This window comes from Ranitomeya imitator, chromosome 1, assembly GCF_032444005.1.
Source record: "Ranitomeya imitator isolate aRanImi1 chromosome 1, aRanImi1.pri, whole genome shotgun sequence".
NCBI classification, from domain to species: domain Eukaryota; kingdom Metazoa; phylum Chordata; class Amphibia; order Anura; family Dendrobatidae; genus Ranitomeya; species Ranitomeya imitator.
The window spans coordinates 1,014,898,347-1,014,916,037 of NC_091282.1; the positions used below are offsets into that span (position 1 = coordinate 1,014,898,347).

General features: G+C 43.6%; 1 protein-coding gene across 2 annotated transcripts in view; it reads right to left on the reverse strand.

Annotated features, from left to right (window-relative positions):
- The window catches only part of LOC138656749 (malate synthase-like), a 79,997-nt gene extending 71,409 nt beyond the window's left edge, over positions 1-8,588 (reverse strand). For both annotated transcript variants that reach the window (XM_069743967.1, XM_069743966.1), the window contains exons 1-3: positions 8,553-8,588; positions 7,299-7,427; positions 495-713 (exon numbers count right to left, since the gene is read on the reverse strand). In XM_069743967.1, the coding sequence (XP_069600068.1) occupies positions 495-713; positions 7,299-7,424 (345 nt within the window). In that variant the 5' untranslated portion in view covers positions 7,425-7,427; positions 8,553-8,588. The remainder of the gene's footprint in view (positions 1-494; positions 714-7,298; positions 7,428-8,552) is intronic.
- Between the last annotated feature and the right edge of the window lie 9,103 nt (positions 8,589-17,691).

A 17,691-nucleotide genomic window follows, 5' to 3' on the forward strand; every position in this document is an offset into this window, starting at 1 on the left:
GATCTTTCTGCACCCCTATGATATCATGTTAAAGGCAACGTATTCTTGATTTACTTGGGATGATGGGTTATAAATATCAATGATTTTCATTATGACAAACGATCCAATTGTCTGGTGAATGAGCGTTGTGCTCGTTTGTGAGGTAATTGATGTCCGATTGTCATTCGCTAATTATCTGCTTACGTAAATGGACTATTAAATTATTAATGCACATGTGACCTAGCAATTTACTCAATCTAAAAACTTGTGTTAGTATCTGGCTGGTTTTGTCTCATATGGATAAGATGTTTAATTTATACCTGTACTCTACAGCAAAGCAGATTCACCAAAAAATTCAGGAGTTAAAGATTTCAGCCTCCAAGACCCAGCCCTATATATATATATATATATATATATATATATATATATATATATATATATATATATATATATAATATATAATATATATATATATATATATACAGTAACACCAGGTCCTTTAGCCCCTTGTATACCTGTATTCCTTGAGCTGTGGACATCAATGCTCTATGGAAACGCTCTGTGTGGCAGGGTGCAGTATCTCCAATATCCACATGTCTGTTCTGAAGTCTGCGGGGAACAGCTGCTACTCTCCAGGTTGTGTCATTTCTAATATGGACAGTGTCCAGTGAAAAGTCAGGATAGCTATTATTTAAGTCAAGCTCAACTTTTCGTAATGTTCGATTCCACAAAATCTGTAAATATATGAAAAACATTATAATCTACATAATTCTTTAAATGATACGAGGACTAAGGTTAGGTTCTCAATCATGCAGTGATCTCGAGCACTCTTTCAGGGTTTCTGTCAGATTCCACGACAAACAGGATTCCAATGGGAACCCGAAAGAGCCATTCACCTCAGTAAAGTTGACAGACACTGGCCTACATCCTGGCAGCATTCGTGGTTTTCAGATATGAACAAAAATGTGGCAGACCACGTTATGTGCATGTCTGCAAAAGATGAATACTGCCAGGAGAGAGGCTAGACAGTGTCTAAAATGTTTCCGTCACATTCATTGAAATGGGTGCTTCTGTCGGGGCTATGTCGGTGTTCCCGTTGGAATCCTGTCTTTCGAGTAATCTAACAGAAACCATGATGATGTGCTCAATTTCTGTGGACTATTCAGCATCTGAGAAGAACCACACTGCCTATTATGTATGTCCACTCACGTCACTCCTTACAGATACTGCCGTCATGTATCAGATTGTGAACTCAGATTGATGCAAGTTGCACCACGGTTCAGGGTCTAGGGAATCTATCAACCACAGCAGGGTATGGATTTCCATGTAGATCCCATAATAAGCACCGATCGATAGCGTGTGTGCTATAGGAGCCAGGAATAGAGCTAAAGATCAGTTCCAGGAGAGCAGTTTTGATGCAATAGCATTAAGAATGAGACTTTAGCAGACAGGTCAAAGTGCGGACCGAGACAGCTGAAGGGCTGAACACAGTGACCCATGGGCCTTCCCCACCCATGTCCTGATGTCATTGCTATCTGCTTCCTGTGGATGTAGATTGAGGGAATACAATGATGGAGGATGGAGCTTCTGGCTTCTTCTTACACCATTCAGCGTGTGCAACGAAGACAACAGATGTGATGACATCACTACATCGCATCTTCTGTATAGAACCTCAGTGCACACAGCAAAGACCAGAGGAGAGCACTGGAAGGACAAGAGCAAGGTGAGTATTTGGTTTGTTTGTTTTTTTATACGTGTGAATGTGTGTTGAGACCTACTGTATGTAGGGGATGGGGGTTTGTATGTGTGGGTTCATACTGTATAGAGGGCTGTGTGGGAGATCATACTGTATATAGGAGGGGCTGTGTGGGGGATGCCACTATATAGGGGTGGCTATGTGTGGTATCATCAGTTTTATAGAGGGGCTGAGTGGGGAATCATACTGTGGGGACCATAATACTATGTATAGGGGGCCTTGGAAACCATCATACCATGTGTGGGGGCCATTATGCCATGCGTGGGGCACTTTCAGGAACGTCATACCATGTATTCAGGAAGGTCTGTGAGGCCCATTATAATATGTGGGGAGGGTTATGAGCACCATCAAATTGTCTGTGGGGTGCTCTTGGGGGCAGTGTGTGTGTGTGTGTGTGTGTGTGTGTGCGGCTGTAGGGAAAATTGTAGTGTGTGTGTGGGGGGGAGCTGTGAGGCCTAGGGAGCTATGGGACCATAATAACAAGCTGTGTGGGGCATGATACTGTGTGTGGGATGGCTGTGGGGACATCATACTATTTAGGGGGGTCTGTGAAGACATTATACTGCTTGGGGGTCTGTGGTACATCACACTGTGTGGGGTGGGGTTGTGGGGACATCAAACTGGGGGGATGTGGAAATATCACACTGTGTGGGGGATGTGTGAGGACATCATTCTGTGTGGAGGAGAGCTGTTAATCAAAGTACATGGGTTGAATAACAGGACCATAGGATTGATAAACTTTATAAAATGCTGCAATTTATATGGTTTTGATTAGCTGGTAATGGTAAGACACATATGGTATTACAATCAGCCCTATTGTAACATGTATTAGCTGTAGCAACTCATCAGAATACTTATTAATTGTATCACTTAGTATTAAAATAAATATATAATAAATATGTTAAAGTTAATATTGAGCAGAATTCATCTCCGCCTACTTGGACCCTCCACAACAGTCCGGGTCTCTCATATGGCCCCTCAAAAAAATTAATTATCCAGCCCTGGGCTAGAGTATAGTAGTAGCACTATGAACACCAGCAGTATTATTCAGAGGTTGAAGAAAAAGTGTAGTCCAGAATAGCTAGGATTAAGAAACAGAAGTAGCATTACAGGTACTAGGTGTAGTATTCAGGAGTCAAGAACAATAGGAATATCAGTAGTATAAGAGAACAGAGGGAAGCAGGCAGTAATCATTATAGTGTTAAGCAGCAAAGGACCTCTTCAAATAGGTTGCCGGACCCAACGTCATCAGGAGGAGAAGACAACAAAATGCTTAGAAGTGAGGACAGGAATCACATATCAGCTACTGCAGTTTCTTGTTTTGAAGAGGAAGAGAATGCTTCACATGTCAACATCTCACGATTAGGGTTGGGCGAACCCAAATGGTAAAATTTGGGGTCTGTACCGGACGCCAAGTGTCCGTGCATAGACCCCAAACAAGGACTCCTCACAGAGAGCTGTGTTACTGTACGGATTTGGCAGAACAAAAGCGTGTTGAAAGGCTGACAACTGCGGGCTGCAGCCCTCAGCTGTCAGCTTTATTTTGGCTGGTTATCAAAAATACAGGGGTCCACCTGCCATTTTTTTTTTTAAATTACCGTATTTAGATAATTAAAATCAGAGTGGGGTTTCCCCTAGTTTTGATAATCAGCCAAGATAAAGTAAACGGCTGGGAGCTGGTATTCTTAGGAAGGTCCATTGATATTTGGCCCTCCCCAGCCTAAACATAGCAGCACGCAGCCACCCCAGAAATGGCACATCCATTAAATGTGTCAATTCTGACACTTTGCCTGGCTCTTCCATTTGCCCTGGTGCATTGTCAAGCAAGATAATATTTGGGGGTTGATTTCAGATGTGTAATGTCTGCTGACATCAAGCCCAGGGGTTAGTAAGGGAGAGGCATCTATAAGACACCCCCATTACTAACTCCATAGTCAAAAGCAATAAACAAACACAGAGAAAAGTCATTTAATTGTAAAAAGCACTTCCTGACCCTCTTTTACCTATTTATTACCTTTGAAAAATAAAATAATCCAAAGGCATCCACCGTAAATCCATCCCATGCCCCACAACAATTTCCGACTCCGCTACATTCATATGCAGTGCTGAGCGTTGACATCAGTAATGTGACCACTCAGTATGGTTGCCGAAAAACATTGACTGTAGTGTGTGAATCCGGCTGCTGCGAAGAGCGCTGACGTCAGTAAAATTATCGCAGTTCACAGTTGATGAACTGCGATAGCCTTACTGATGTCACCGCTTGCAGCGTGAGAAATTTCTTAAAGACGCCTTTCCATTACTCATCCCTGGGCTGGATGTTAGCGGACATTACACAGCTGACATCTACCCCAAAACCATTACCCCGCTTACCAATGCACCAGGGCAAGTGGGAAGAGCCAAGGCTAAGCGCAAGAATTGGAGCATCTAATGGATGTCCTATTTCTGGGGCGGCTGAGAGCTGGGGTTATAAGTCTTGGCGGGGGCAAATATCCATGGTCCCTTCCCAGCCTATTAATATCAGCCCGCAGCTGTGTGCTTAGCCTTTGTTGGTTACGAGAAATAGAGGAAAACAGGTCACGTCATTTTTTGTTGGGGTCCCCCCTTTTTAATAATCAGTAAAGGATGCACAGACAGCTGTGAACTAATATTAATAGCTTGGGAAGCCATATTTATTGCCCCCTTCACAGAATAATAACACCAGCCCCCAACTTTCTGCTTTTCCTCAGTTGGGTATTAAAAATAACTGGGACCCACTCTTTTTTATTTTATTTCTTTATTAGCTAAATACATGTACAGTAAGCTACACATACACTGCACTAATCATATGTCTGACTGACATATTTATTACTATGCACAGGCGCCTGCTGGTGAATACTCTCACCAGCATCACCTGCTGTCGCTGCCATCAGCGAGACTAGGTGCATGATGATGAGAGTAGTAGTCATCAGGTGCCGCCTGACCGGCAGTAACCTTTCGTCACTGGTCACAGCCGCTTACTCAATGCTGACCTCTGTGTGACATATAGATAGGATGTACATCACTCTGTATAAAATTCCGGTGCCAGGATAGGATGCACACCATATACCCAAAGAAGAAAGAATCCAGCACTCATCGAGTTGCAGAAAAATAATATCATTTTTATTAGCAAAACAATCCAAAAAAAGTGATGTTTCGGTTGAAAGGACCTTCTTCAGCCCATTTGCATATGATACACTATGTCAGGGGTGTCAAGCTGCATTCCTTGAGGGCTGCAAACAGGCCATGTTTTCAGGATTTCCTTGTACTGCACAGGTGATAATTTAATCACCAACTCATTATTTGTGTAGGTGATTAAATTATCACCTGTGCAGTACAAGGAAATCCTGAAAACATGACCTGTTTGCAGCCCTCGAGGAATGCAGTTTGACACCCCTGCTGTATGTAACAGTGCTGTGGCGAATAGGGATTCAATGCCCATAGGCTTTTGGTCCTCTGTGTGACAGCATGGAAACCCGCATCGGTCTGCGATACCCAGTGGCTCTGATCGGTGGTGACTTCAGTAAGGTTACTGCCGGTCAGAGCCGGTGTTTCATCTGTGTGACAGCGTGGGAACCGCCTGATGTTCGGGCCCCCACTTACTTGAATGGGGTTTGGGATTAAGTTCAGGTTACTGTTCTGGTACCCGAAGCAAACTTTCTTTATAAAGTTTGTCCGAACCCAATGGATCTGAACATCCACGGGTCCGCCCATCCCTATTCACGATTAAAAAAAGGACCTGCAGCAGCCGAGATGTGTGTTATAAGGAGTATTGTGCAATCTGTACTATGACCTCACCATAGACAAAATAACATACAGTAACAAGTGCATTATTCTAATATTTTTGTATAAATAGTTTATACATTGAACTAAAGAGACATACATATGTAATACTAGATGGTGGCCTGATTCTAACGCATCGGGTATTCTAGAATATGCATGTCCACGTAGTATATTGACCAGTCACGTAGTATATTGCCCAGTCGCGTAGTATATTGCCCAGCTGCGTAGTATATTGCACAGCCCACATAGTATATTTCCCAGCCACGTAGTATATTGCCCAACCATATAGTATATTGCCCAGCCACGTAGTATATTGCACAGTCACGTAGTATACAGCACAGAGCCACGTAGTATACAGCACAGACACGTAGTATACTGCCCAGTCACGTAGTATATTGGCCAGTCACGTAGTATATTGCCCAGCCATGTAGTATACAGCACAGAGCCACATAGTATACAGCATAGACACGTAGTATACTGCCCAGTCACGTAGTATATTTCCCAGCCACATAGTATATTGCACAGCCCGCGTAGTGTATTGCACAGCCCGTGCAGTACCACGCACGCAGTATATAACACAGGCCACGTAGTGTATAACACAGGCCACGTAGTGTATAGCACAGCCCACGCAGTACATTGCACACCCCACGCAGTACATTGCACAGCCCACGTAGTACATTGCACAGCCCGCGCAGTACATTGCACAGCCACGTAGTATATTGCCCAATCACGTAGTATATTGCCCAGCTACGTAGTATATTGCCCAGCCACATAGTATATTGCCCAGTCACGTAGTATATTGCCCAGTCAAGTAGTATATTGCCCAGCCACGTAGTAGTATATAATACAGCCCACGCAGTATATAGCAATGTGGGCACCATATCCCTGTTAAAAAAAAAAGAATTCAAATAAAAAATAGTTACCGTATATACTCACCCTTTATTGGCCCCCGGATCGAAGCGGTTACCGATGCTCCTCGCGCGCTCCAGTCTGAAGAGTGCATTGCGGTCTCGCGAGATGATGACGTAGCGGTCTCGCGAGACCGCACGTCATCATCTAGCGAGACCGCAATGCATGGAGCGGTTACCAGGGCTACGCGAGGAGCGGGAAAGGCCTGTTCCTGATCTGACAGACGGTGAGTATATAAATATATATATATTTTTTTATTATTTTTAACATTAAATCTTTTTACTATTGATGCTGCATAGGCCGCATGAATAGTAAATAGTTGGTCACACAGGGTTAATAGCAGCGTTAACCGAGTGCATTACACCGCGGTCAACGCTGCCATTAACCCTGTGTGAGGGCTGACTGGAGGGGAATACGGAGCGGGCACTGTCTGCGGGGAGGAAGGAGCGGCCATTTGTGCCCGTCACTGATTGGTCATGCGACTTGGATTTCCATGACAGACAGAGGCCGCGACCAATGATTATCCGTGACAGACAGACAGAAAGACAAACAGACAGACGGAAGTGACCCTTAGACAATTATATAGTAGACTAAATGGTGGCCCGATTCCAACACATCGGGTATTCTAGAATATGCATGTCCACGTAGTATATTGCCCAGTCACGTAGTATTTTGCCCAGTCACGTATTATAATGCTCCATGCAGTTATGGCCCCATAGAGGCCAACTGGCCTCGACCAATCAGCAAGGCGGGATTTCCAAGACAGACAGACAATTAAACCCTTAGACAATTATATATATAGATGTATCATATATTATATGTGGTAGTAACAGTAGTAACAGTGAAAATTGATCACCTTGTCAACATCATTATTGAATGTAGAAGTAAGCTGAGCCAGAAAACGGATGGCATCAGGAGTGAGTAGTGTATTAAACTCATTTTCCAGGCCAAATGGAGGGTCACTTAGTTCCACTTTGTCCATTTCCTAGAAAACAATTTGTACATATTAGGTCTACAATATCCAGGTGCTGAGGTGAATGGACGGCACTCCGTATTGGATAAAAACTCTCCTTTATTCAAAGTAATGACATGGATGTGAATCACAGTGTGGACGACAGTCGTTTCGTTTACAGCCTTTGCTTCCGAGGGTCCATGTACCTGGACCTGTTGAAGCATAGGCCGTATGCGAAACAGCCATCGTCCACACGGTGATCCGCTTCACCTGCATCCATGTCATAACTCTGTTTGAATAACGGAGAGTTTTACCCAATATAGAGAAAGGTATGTTGGTTTTGTGTGCTGCTGGTTTTTCTGAATTGTGCACATTTGGTCTACAATAGCTTTCCATATTGAAATTTTGAGTTTACACGCCTTCTAAGCACCCATATACCGTTACATTGGCGTTATTGACCACAGAATATGTGTAAGTCTTTAGTATTGGAGTAGCACAGTACTCTACCCCAATGTTTAATTTATTAAAAGCAATGTTGAACTGTCCCAAGAATACAGTGTGGTAGAGAATGAATCTATCGTCTCTCGGTCCCTGCCATTCACTCTGTCTGGCACTTTATAGCTGAGTGGTGGTGTGCTGCCGTTACATTATCGTATCCATCTGTGCAGTGTTGCTGACTGGGCAGGTTCATCATGGGAAATGGGTTAGGTGAGTACTAATTTTAGTACATTTACTATGGGCTTTAGTCAGAAGGCACTATAAATATTTGTAGGGCAATGCGACTAAAAGGCATTTTTACTAAATTGGGACTTATCTACAAAAGGGGGCATTCCTCAAGTATGGAAAGCACCACATAGGGGGACACCATTATCATGTGTGTTGGGCAAAATCTAGGCATACTATTGATAATCATGGCTTCAATTCTAGCAGGAGGATTGGAGTTCTGGAAATATTGAGCGCAGCATGGTGGCTCAGTGGTCAGCGATGATGATGTCTGTAAAGTCCCATAATGGAGCTATATAAGCGAGTAAAATAACTAAATATAAGCTGTGACTCCTGTTCATGCAAGGTGTGACTCATATAAATCATGTAGCCTGTTCTTCTATCAGTGGAGATATATTGTACAGGTTATAAAGTCATTTTCCGGCAGATACTCACTCAGGAAGCGCCTGTAAGTGTGTCTGGTATTATGCTGCTAATCTGAACAATGAGACCATGAAGTATACACGCTTCCTATCAATATTTAACAGTAATGTCCTCAGACTTTGATCTATGACTTCTACTGGATTAGCAAAAATGTGGACAAAAACAGTCTTAATATGCGTGCAATGTGGGCAAATGTATAAATACTACAAAAATCTAAAGATCTATGATACTACTGAACAAGTTGTGCCAAACATTTTATAAGGGTTGCTTCGGATTTAGAATAAGGTGCAGTCTACAGTGAAAATAATGTAAATTTATGTGTTTCAAACTCAGATTGCAAAACATGTGGGCGCAATTGTAAGAACTAAGGGTAAAAGAACAATGGCTGCTTTAGCTCTTGTAAAAATCTTCCAGAGAAATTATAGTTTTGTTTTTGTTCAAATTAAATGGAAAATGTTTAACTTCTGATCTGTGTTCCTTCTTTTCATGTGAATAAAATATGACTATAAGCGTTTTCCAAACCATTACATTTTTTTTCTTGACATTTTACTCAGCCCAACGTTTTTGGAATTAGGGGTGAAAGCTGCTGGACTTGGGTAACTGAAAAACAATATGGCCCCAAGAACAAATGATATATAAAATGAAAGGATAATAAAACTCCATCAAGATGGAAATCCAACATATGTTTGTTTTCATAAGTTAGCTGTGTGAAATATGATGTAAGTGATTTAAAACAAAATCACAAAGGTTAAAAAAAAGATGTCTGAGCTTTAGGATAGAAAAGTCAAAGCAATTAACCATGAAGATAGAAGCTGCCCAACAAAATATACAGTTGAAACTACAAGTTTACATACACCGTATAAAAAGACACATCTGCATGTTTTTCTCAAAATCTGACATGAAATCAGAATAAACCTTTTCTGTTTTATGTCAATTAGGATTATCATAATTATTAATATTTGTCAAATGACAGAATAATGAGAGAATGTTTTAAGGTATTTTATTACTTACTAAAAAGTCAAAAGTTTACATACATTTCATTAGTATTTGGTACCATTGCCCTTAAACTAAATGACTTGGGTCAAACGTTTGGGATATTCTACCACAAGCTTCTCACAATAGTTGGTCGGAATTTGGGCCCATTCCTTCTGACAAAACTGGTGTCACTGATCCAGGTTTGTAGGTCTCCTATTTCGCACCTGCCTTTTCGGCTCTGCCCATAAATTTTCAATAAGATTGAGATCAGGGCTTTGTGATTACCACTCCAAAACATTGACTTTGTTGTCCTTAAGCCACTTTGTTACCATTTTGGGAGTATGCTTCGGGTCATTGTCCATTTGGAAGACCAAATTCTACCCAAGCTTTAAATTCCTAGCTGATGTTTTGAGATGTTGCTTCAATATTGCCCCATAATCTTCTTTTCTCATGATGCCATCTATATTGTGAAGAGCACCAGTCCCTTCCGCAGCAAAACAACCCCACAACATGATGCTGCCACCCCCGTGTTTCACAGTTGGGATGGTGTTCTTAGGCTTCCAAGCTTCTCCCTTTTCCCTCCAAACGAAATGATGATCATTATGCCCAAAATGTTTCATTTTAGTTTCATCAGACTACAGGACATGTCTCCAAAAATTAAGGTCTTTGTTCCTGTGTGCATTTGCAAATGATAATCTTACTGTTTTATGTTTCTTTTGGAGTACTGGCTTCTTCCTGGCAGAGTGGCCTTTCAGCCCATGTTCATACAGTACTTGTTTCACTGTGGATATTGACACAGTCTTACCAGCTTCCGCCATCATCTTCACAAGGTCTTTTGCTTTTATCCTTGGGTTTATATGCACATGTTGGACCGAAGCACATCCATCTCTGGGACACAGAACCTGTCTCCTTCCTGAGTGGTATGATGACTGGACCTTCCCATCTTGTATGTAATTCATATAATTATTTGTACAGATGAACGAGGCATCTTCAGGTATCTTGAAATTGTACCCAAGGATGAGCCAGACTTGTGCAAGTCCACAATTCTCTTCCTGATATCTTGGCTGATTTCTTTAGACTGTTCCATGATGCTACACAAAGAAGTAGTGTATTTCAGATGTGCATTACAATACATCCACAGGTGTGTCTCTAATTAACTCAGATGTTGCCAAAAATGCTATCAGAAGCTTCTAAACACATGAAATAATCATATGGGCTATCCAGAATTGTTTAAAGGCATAGTAATCTTAGTGTATGTAAACTTTTGACTTTGAAGTAATAAAATTGCCTTAAAACATTGTCTCTCTCATTATTCTGGCATTTGGCAAATATTAATATCTGTGGTAATCCTAATTGACCTAAAACGGGAAAGGTTTATTCTGATTTCATGTCAGATATTGAAAAAAAACATGCATAGGTGTCTTTTTATACAGTGCATTAAACGTGTCAAAGGGCAGAATGGTTACACAAAGAATAGCAAATAAAGTGCTTAGTGTCTTACCAAAGTAAAATCAGTAGTAATGATAGTACCTAAAACCCTCATATATTGCATAGTTCAGTAGAAAAAAAGTAGTATAATGATTACTGAACCCACTTTAATATAGGAGTGCTATGGTGTTATAGATTGTTCCTTGTGTCTATTATGACTGCGTATTATTTATCCATGGGTTGCTAAAAACATTTGAGTTGCTGTAAAGACTGGTGTTATTTTCTTGGGTGGAATTTCCCACTCCCCATGGTTGTTTTTGTCATAAAGGCCATACTGTATTCCACTATTAAAGTGGGTTCAGTAATTATTTTTGCGTAATTCTAATTTTTTTTTAGCCCTTTAGACCTCTCTATAACCAACTGACTCACAAGTTTTATTTTGGATACCCACATTGGAATCCTTCTTCATAATCATTATACTACCATTGATGTTTATTTTTTCTCTACTGAACTATGCAATATAAGAGGGTTTTAGGTACTATCATTACTACTGCTTCTACTTTGGTAAGGCACTTTATTTGCTATTCTTTGTGTGATTATTCTACCTTCTGACACGTTAGTGAGGGATAGGATGAACAACCACCACCGACGAGCAGGACACCATTCTCGTCATCATAGGGTGCCAACCTCCGCTGGTAGGCAGGGAAGAATAGCTATAGGAGCATATTATGTGACATCCTTACACCCAGACATTCCCCTCCTCCCTTGGTGATACTAAACACCAGGACACGTATGTCGACACATATCTTTGTTCCCATGGACTATCGGGTTCCATAAGGTCTCAGTTGCTTCACACATCTTATACAGTGGGGCACAAAAGTATTTAGTCAGTCAGCAATAGTGCAAGTTCCACCACTTAAAAAGATGAGAGGCGTCTGTAATTTACATCATAGGTAGACCTCAACTATGGGAGACAAACTGAGAAAAAAAATCCAGAAAATCACATTGTCTGTTTTTTTTTAACATTTTATTTGCATATTATGGTGGAAAATAAGTATTTGGTCAGAAACAAACAATCAAGATTTCTGGCTCTCACAGACCTGTAACTTCTTCTTTAAGAGTCTCCTCTTTCCTCCACTCATTACCTGTAGTAATGGCACCTGTTTAAACTTGTTATCAGTATAAAAAGACACCTGTGCACACCCTCAAACAGTCTGACTCCAAACTCCACTATGGTGAAGACCAAAGAGCTGTCAAAGGACACCAGAAACAAAATTGTAGCCCTGCACCAGGCTGGGAAGACTGAATCTGCAATAGCCAACCAGCTTGGAGTGAAGAAATCAACAGTGGGAGCAATAATTAGAAAATGGAAGACATACAAGACCACTGATAATCTCCCTCGATCTGGGGCTCCACGCAAAATCCCACCCCGTGGGGTTAGAATGATCACAAGAACGGTGAGCAAAAATCCCAGAACCACGCGGGGGGACCTAGTGAATGAACTGCAGAGAGCTGGGGCCAATGTAACAAGGCCTACCATAAGTAACACACTACGCCACCATGGACTCAGATCTTGCAGTGCCAGACGTGTCCCACTGCTTAAGCCAGTACATGTCCGGGCCCATCTGAAGTTTGCTAGAGGGCATTTGGATGATCCAGAGGAGATTTGGGAGAATGTCCTATGGTCTGATGAAACCAAACTGGAACTGTTTGGTAGAAACACAACTTGTCGTGTTTGGAGGAAAAAGGATACTGAGTTGCATCCATCAAACACCATACCTACTGTAAAGCATGGTGGTGGAAACATCATGCTTTGGGGCTGTTTCTCTGCAAAGGGGCCAGGACGACTGATCCGGGTACATGAAAGAATGAATGGGGCCATGTATCGTGAGATTTTGAGTGGAAACCTCCTTCCATCAGCAAGAGCATTGAAGATGAAACGTGGCTGGGTCTTTCAACATGACAATGATCCAAAGCACACCGCCAGGGCAACGAAGGAGTGGCTTCGTAAGAAGCATTTCAAGGTCCTGGAGTGGCCTAGCCAGTCTCCAGATCTCAACCCTATAGAAAACCTTTGGAGGGAGTTGAAAGTCCGTGTTGCCAAGCGAAAAGCCAAAAACATCACTGCTCTAGAGGAGATCTGCATGGAAGAATGGGCCAACATACCAACAACAGTGTGTGGCAACCTTGTGAAGACTTACAGAAAACGTTTGACCTCTGTCATTGCCAACAAAGGATATATTACAAAGTATTGAGATGAAATTTTGTTTCTGACCAAATACTTATTTTCCACCATAATATGCAAATAAAATGTAAAAAAAACAGACAATGTGATTTTCTGGATTTTTTTTTTCTCAGTTTGTCTCCCATAGTTGAGGTCTACCTATGATGTAAATTACAGACGCCTCTCATCTTTTTAAGTGGTGGAACTTGCACTATTGCTGACTGACTAAATACTTTTTTGCCCCACTGTATATTAACATATTTCTTTGATATACCCTCAGACATACAAACTTCCCATCCCTCATTGTTATGACTCTTTTGCTCCCCTGTCCCACGCAGGGCCTCATAGGGCCAGCAGGGTGAGCCGCTGAGGAGCGGGGGTGCCACTGTGCAGGTATAGGGTGTCAACCTCCACTGATAGGCAGGGTGGTTCAGTAGTAGAGCAGCTAACATAGAGAAACTCAAAAAAACACATCATAAAAAGCAGAGTCACCAAAACCTTGTCAAATGAGAAATGCACTAGCAGGGTGCAGCAGGCCCCCACTGATAAAGGCTGGAGCAGCACAGGTACAAGCTACTGATGAGAACAACCACCCACTCACCTAAATAATAGAAGGGTTCGCTGCCTAGTAGAAAAAATGCACACAGGTAAGGCTTGCATAAGACACTATTCACACAGATAGGTGTGATGCCAGGCTCGGACTGGCCCACCGGAGAACCGGAGGATCCTCCGGTGGGCCCTGGCACTGACACCTGCTGGCAGGGCCCAGACTGCTCCAGCCTCCAGGGCCCCCCCACCGCCCGCCTTGAAGACAATACTCACCCTGCTCCAGCGATGGTCTCGGCGTCTGCACTGCAGCTCGTCCTGAACGAGCGGTGACGTGACACCGCTCATTAAGTCCATGAATATGCGCATATTCATGACCTTAAATGTGCGGTGTCACATGACCGCTCAAGCTGGAAGAAGGTGCTGCGCCCGTGAGCCGGCGGCGCCGCCTGGAGTCGGGACAGAGTGCGAGGGATGTCGACACGGCCGTGCAGTGGGACAGGTGAGTATGGGACAGGGGGGAATATAAGCCATGCATACAGGGGGGGGATATGAGCCATGCATAGGGGGGGAATATGAGCCATGCATACAGAGGGGGAATATGAGCCATGCATACAGGGGGGGATATGAGCCATGCATAGGGGGGGAATATAAGCCATGCATACAGGGGGGAATATGAGCCATGCATGCAGGGGGAAATATGAGCCATGCATACAGGGGGAAATATAAGCCATGCATACAGGGGGGAATATAAGCCATGCATACAGGGGGGGGGGATATAAGCCATGCATACAGGGGTGGAATATGAGCCATGCATACGGGGGGGGGGGATATGAGCCATGCATACAGGAGGGGGGGATAGGAGCCATGCATACGGGGGGGGGGGAATATGAGCCATGCATACAGGTGGGGGGGATATGAGCCATGCATACAGGAGGGGTGAATATGAGCCATGCATACAGGTGGGGGGGAGTATGAGCCATGCATACATGGGGAGATATGAGTCATGCATACAGGAGGGGTAATATGAGCTATGTATATGGGATGGGAGGGAGATGAGCCATGCATACAGGAGGGGGGTCATTATACAGTATTGAGCATCATGTGTGGCCGTTATACAGTATGGAGCATCATGTGTGGCCAATGGACATTATACAGTATGGAGCATTATTTGTGGCCATTATACAGTATTGAGCATTATGTGGGATCATTATACAGTATGGAGAACTGTGTGGCCATTATACAGTATGGAGCACTATGTGTGGGTGGTCATTATACAGTATGGAGCACTGTCTGGCCATTATACAGTATGGAGCAATGTGTGGCCATTATACCCATTATACACTATGGAGCATCATGTGTGGTCATTATACACTATGGAGCATCATGTGTGGCCATTATACAGTATTGAGCATCATGTGTGGCCATTATACAGTATGGAGCATCATGTGTGGTGGCCGTTATACAGTATTGAGCATCATGTGTGGCCATATTTCTTCTTGTTTATAATTATTGTATATAAAACAGTGTGATCAGCAGTGCTAAATGGCTGCGGTTGGGACGTGGATATGGGTGTGACTAGTTGTGAAATGGGTGTGGTCAGAGGCGTGGCCTAAAATTTGCCGCGGCGCACTATGCGCGCCGCAAACTGTATAACTCCTTCCCTTCTTCAAAAGTTGGGAGGTATGGTACCGCATCTGCCAGATCACGGCAAGTGCCGCAAATCCCATAGGGAATGAATGAGGCCGAATGCAGTTTTGCCATAAGTGATCCGTTACGCGGCAGATGCAGAAAAACTGCCGGATCTGCTGCAAAAGGCGACTTTCACATCAGCGATTCTTGCCAAAGTCACTGCCGATAGTGTCATAATCACCAAAGGGGGAGGCAGCACTAGAAGTGCCTAGGGCAGCAGAAACTCTAAATACGGCCCTGGGGGGGCTACATTATATTCTGTGGGGGGACTGCATTATACTCTGGGTACTACATTATATTATGGGGGGCTACATCATACTATATGAGGGGTTACAGTATACTCTATGGGGGGCTGCATTATATTCTGTGGTGGGGCTGCATTATTCTCTCAGGGGACTACATAATATTATGGGGGCTACATCATACTATATGAGAGGGCTACAGTATACTCTATGGGGGGACTGCATTATATTCTGTGGTGGAACTGCATTCTCTCAGGGGACTACATTATATTCTGTGGTGGGTGGCATTATACTATATGAGGGGGGCTGCATTATACCCTATGGGGTGCTACATTATATTCTATGGTGGGGACTGCGTCATACCTGAGAGGGTTGCATTATATTTTGTGGGGTGCTGCATTATATTCTATGAGAGGGGACTGCATTATATTTTATGAGGGGGCTACATTATATTCTGTGAGGGGGCTACCCCAACCCTTGCTACATTATTAAGACATGAACTACCTTATATTATACCCTGATATTAGCGCTTTTTACCGCACAATTGGTGGTCTTGTATCTATTTCTATGTAGCTACATAGGGGGCTCCAAGAATGATTTTCTCTGGTGGGCCCAAGGTGCTCCAGTCCGACGCTGTGTGATGCAGTGTCTGGACAACCTATTGATCACGCCTATAGAATTGGCAGGCAGGCCGTCCAGCACTATATATAAATTCACCACACAAAAACCCAGCCAACATAAAGTGGCCCTGCCGCACCCTGCAAAAAAATGATAAAAAAATGTTGATATTAGCGCAGGATTCGCAAGTTAATGAGGACCCTTCACGTTGGGTTGAGAGCTTATCCATTTTGGCCAAAATAGTAACCAATACCTCATTTAATGTATTATACGCATTCATTTTTTCATCTTTTTATTGCACTTTTTTTCATTTTTTTGCAGGGTACAGCAGGGCCCCTTTATGTTGGCTTGGTTTTTGCGTGGTGCATTCAAGGCCGGCGTTAGGGGCAGGCAGACCAGCTAGCGGCCAGTCACGCAGCCGCTATGGGGCCCCTGTGAGGCAGGGGGACCCGCCTGCCGCCCCCGCCGACTCCCCCGCCGCTTTGAACTATACCGGCGTCACCTGACACTCCCTCTCCCATGATTCCCCGCTCTGCCTCTGACACTGCGGGTGCGCGCGCACTCAGTGTCCCAGGCAGTGCAGCGGCAGCTGCCGAGACAGGAGCAGGGAGCACCGCGGACGCGTGGAGAGGTGAGGAGCTTGTGTTTTTTTTTATTTACTGGACTGTGGGGCCATTCTCAGGAGGGGAGAGGAGGGGAGGGAAGGGGGGATGTGGGCTGTGCTATATACTACTGTGTGGGCAGTGCTATATACTACTGTGTGGGCTGTGCTATATACTACTGTGTGGACAGTGCTATATACTACTGTGTGGGCTGTGCTATATACTACTGTGTGGGCTGTGCTATATACTACTGTGTGGGCAGTGCTATATACTATTGTGTGGGCAGTGCTATATACTACTGTGTGGGCTGTGCTGTATACTACTGTGTGGGCAGTGCTGTATACTACTGTGTGGGCAGTGCTGTATACTACTGTGTGGGCTGTGCTTTATACTACTGTGTGGGCTGTTCTATATACTGCTGTGTGGGCTGTTCTATATACTACTGTGTGGGCTGTGCTATATATTTGGGGGGGTACATTATATTCTATGGAGGAGGCTGTGTTATATACTATGTGGGGCTGCATTATATTCTGTGGGGGGCTTTATTAGATTTTATGAGGGATGATTGCATCATACTCTTGGATGGGACTACATTATATTCTATGGGGAGGTGGGCTGTATTATATCCTGTTCAGGGCTACATTATATTCTATGGGGGGCTGTTGTTATGACCTGGTGGTTAGGAGCACCCGGAATGACCTGATAGTTAAACCACATACAGGACGAACTCTGGGATGTGGGAACTCTGCTGACCGCAAGCCCTAATCCTATCACACACACTAGAAATAGCCGTGGAGCGCTCCTGACCAGACCTAGGCGCCTCG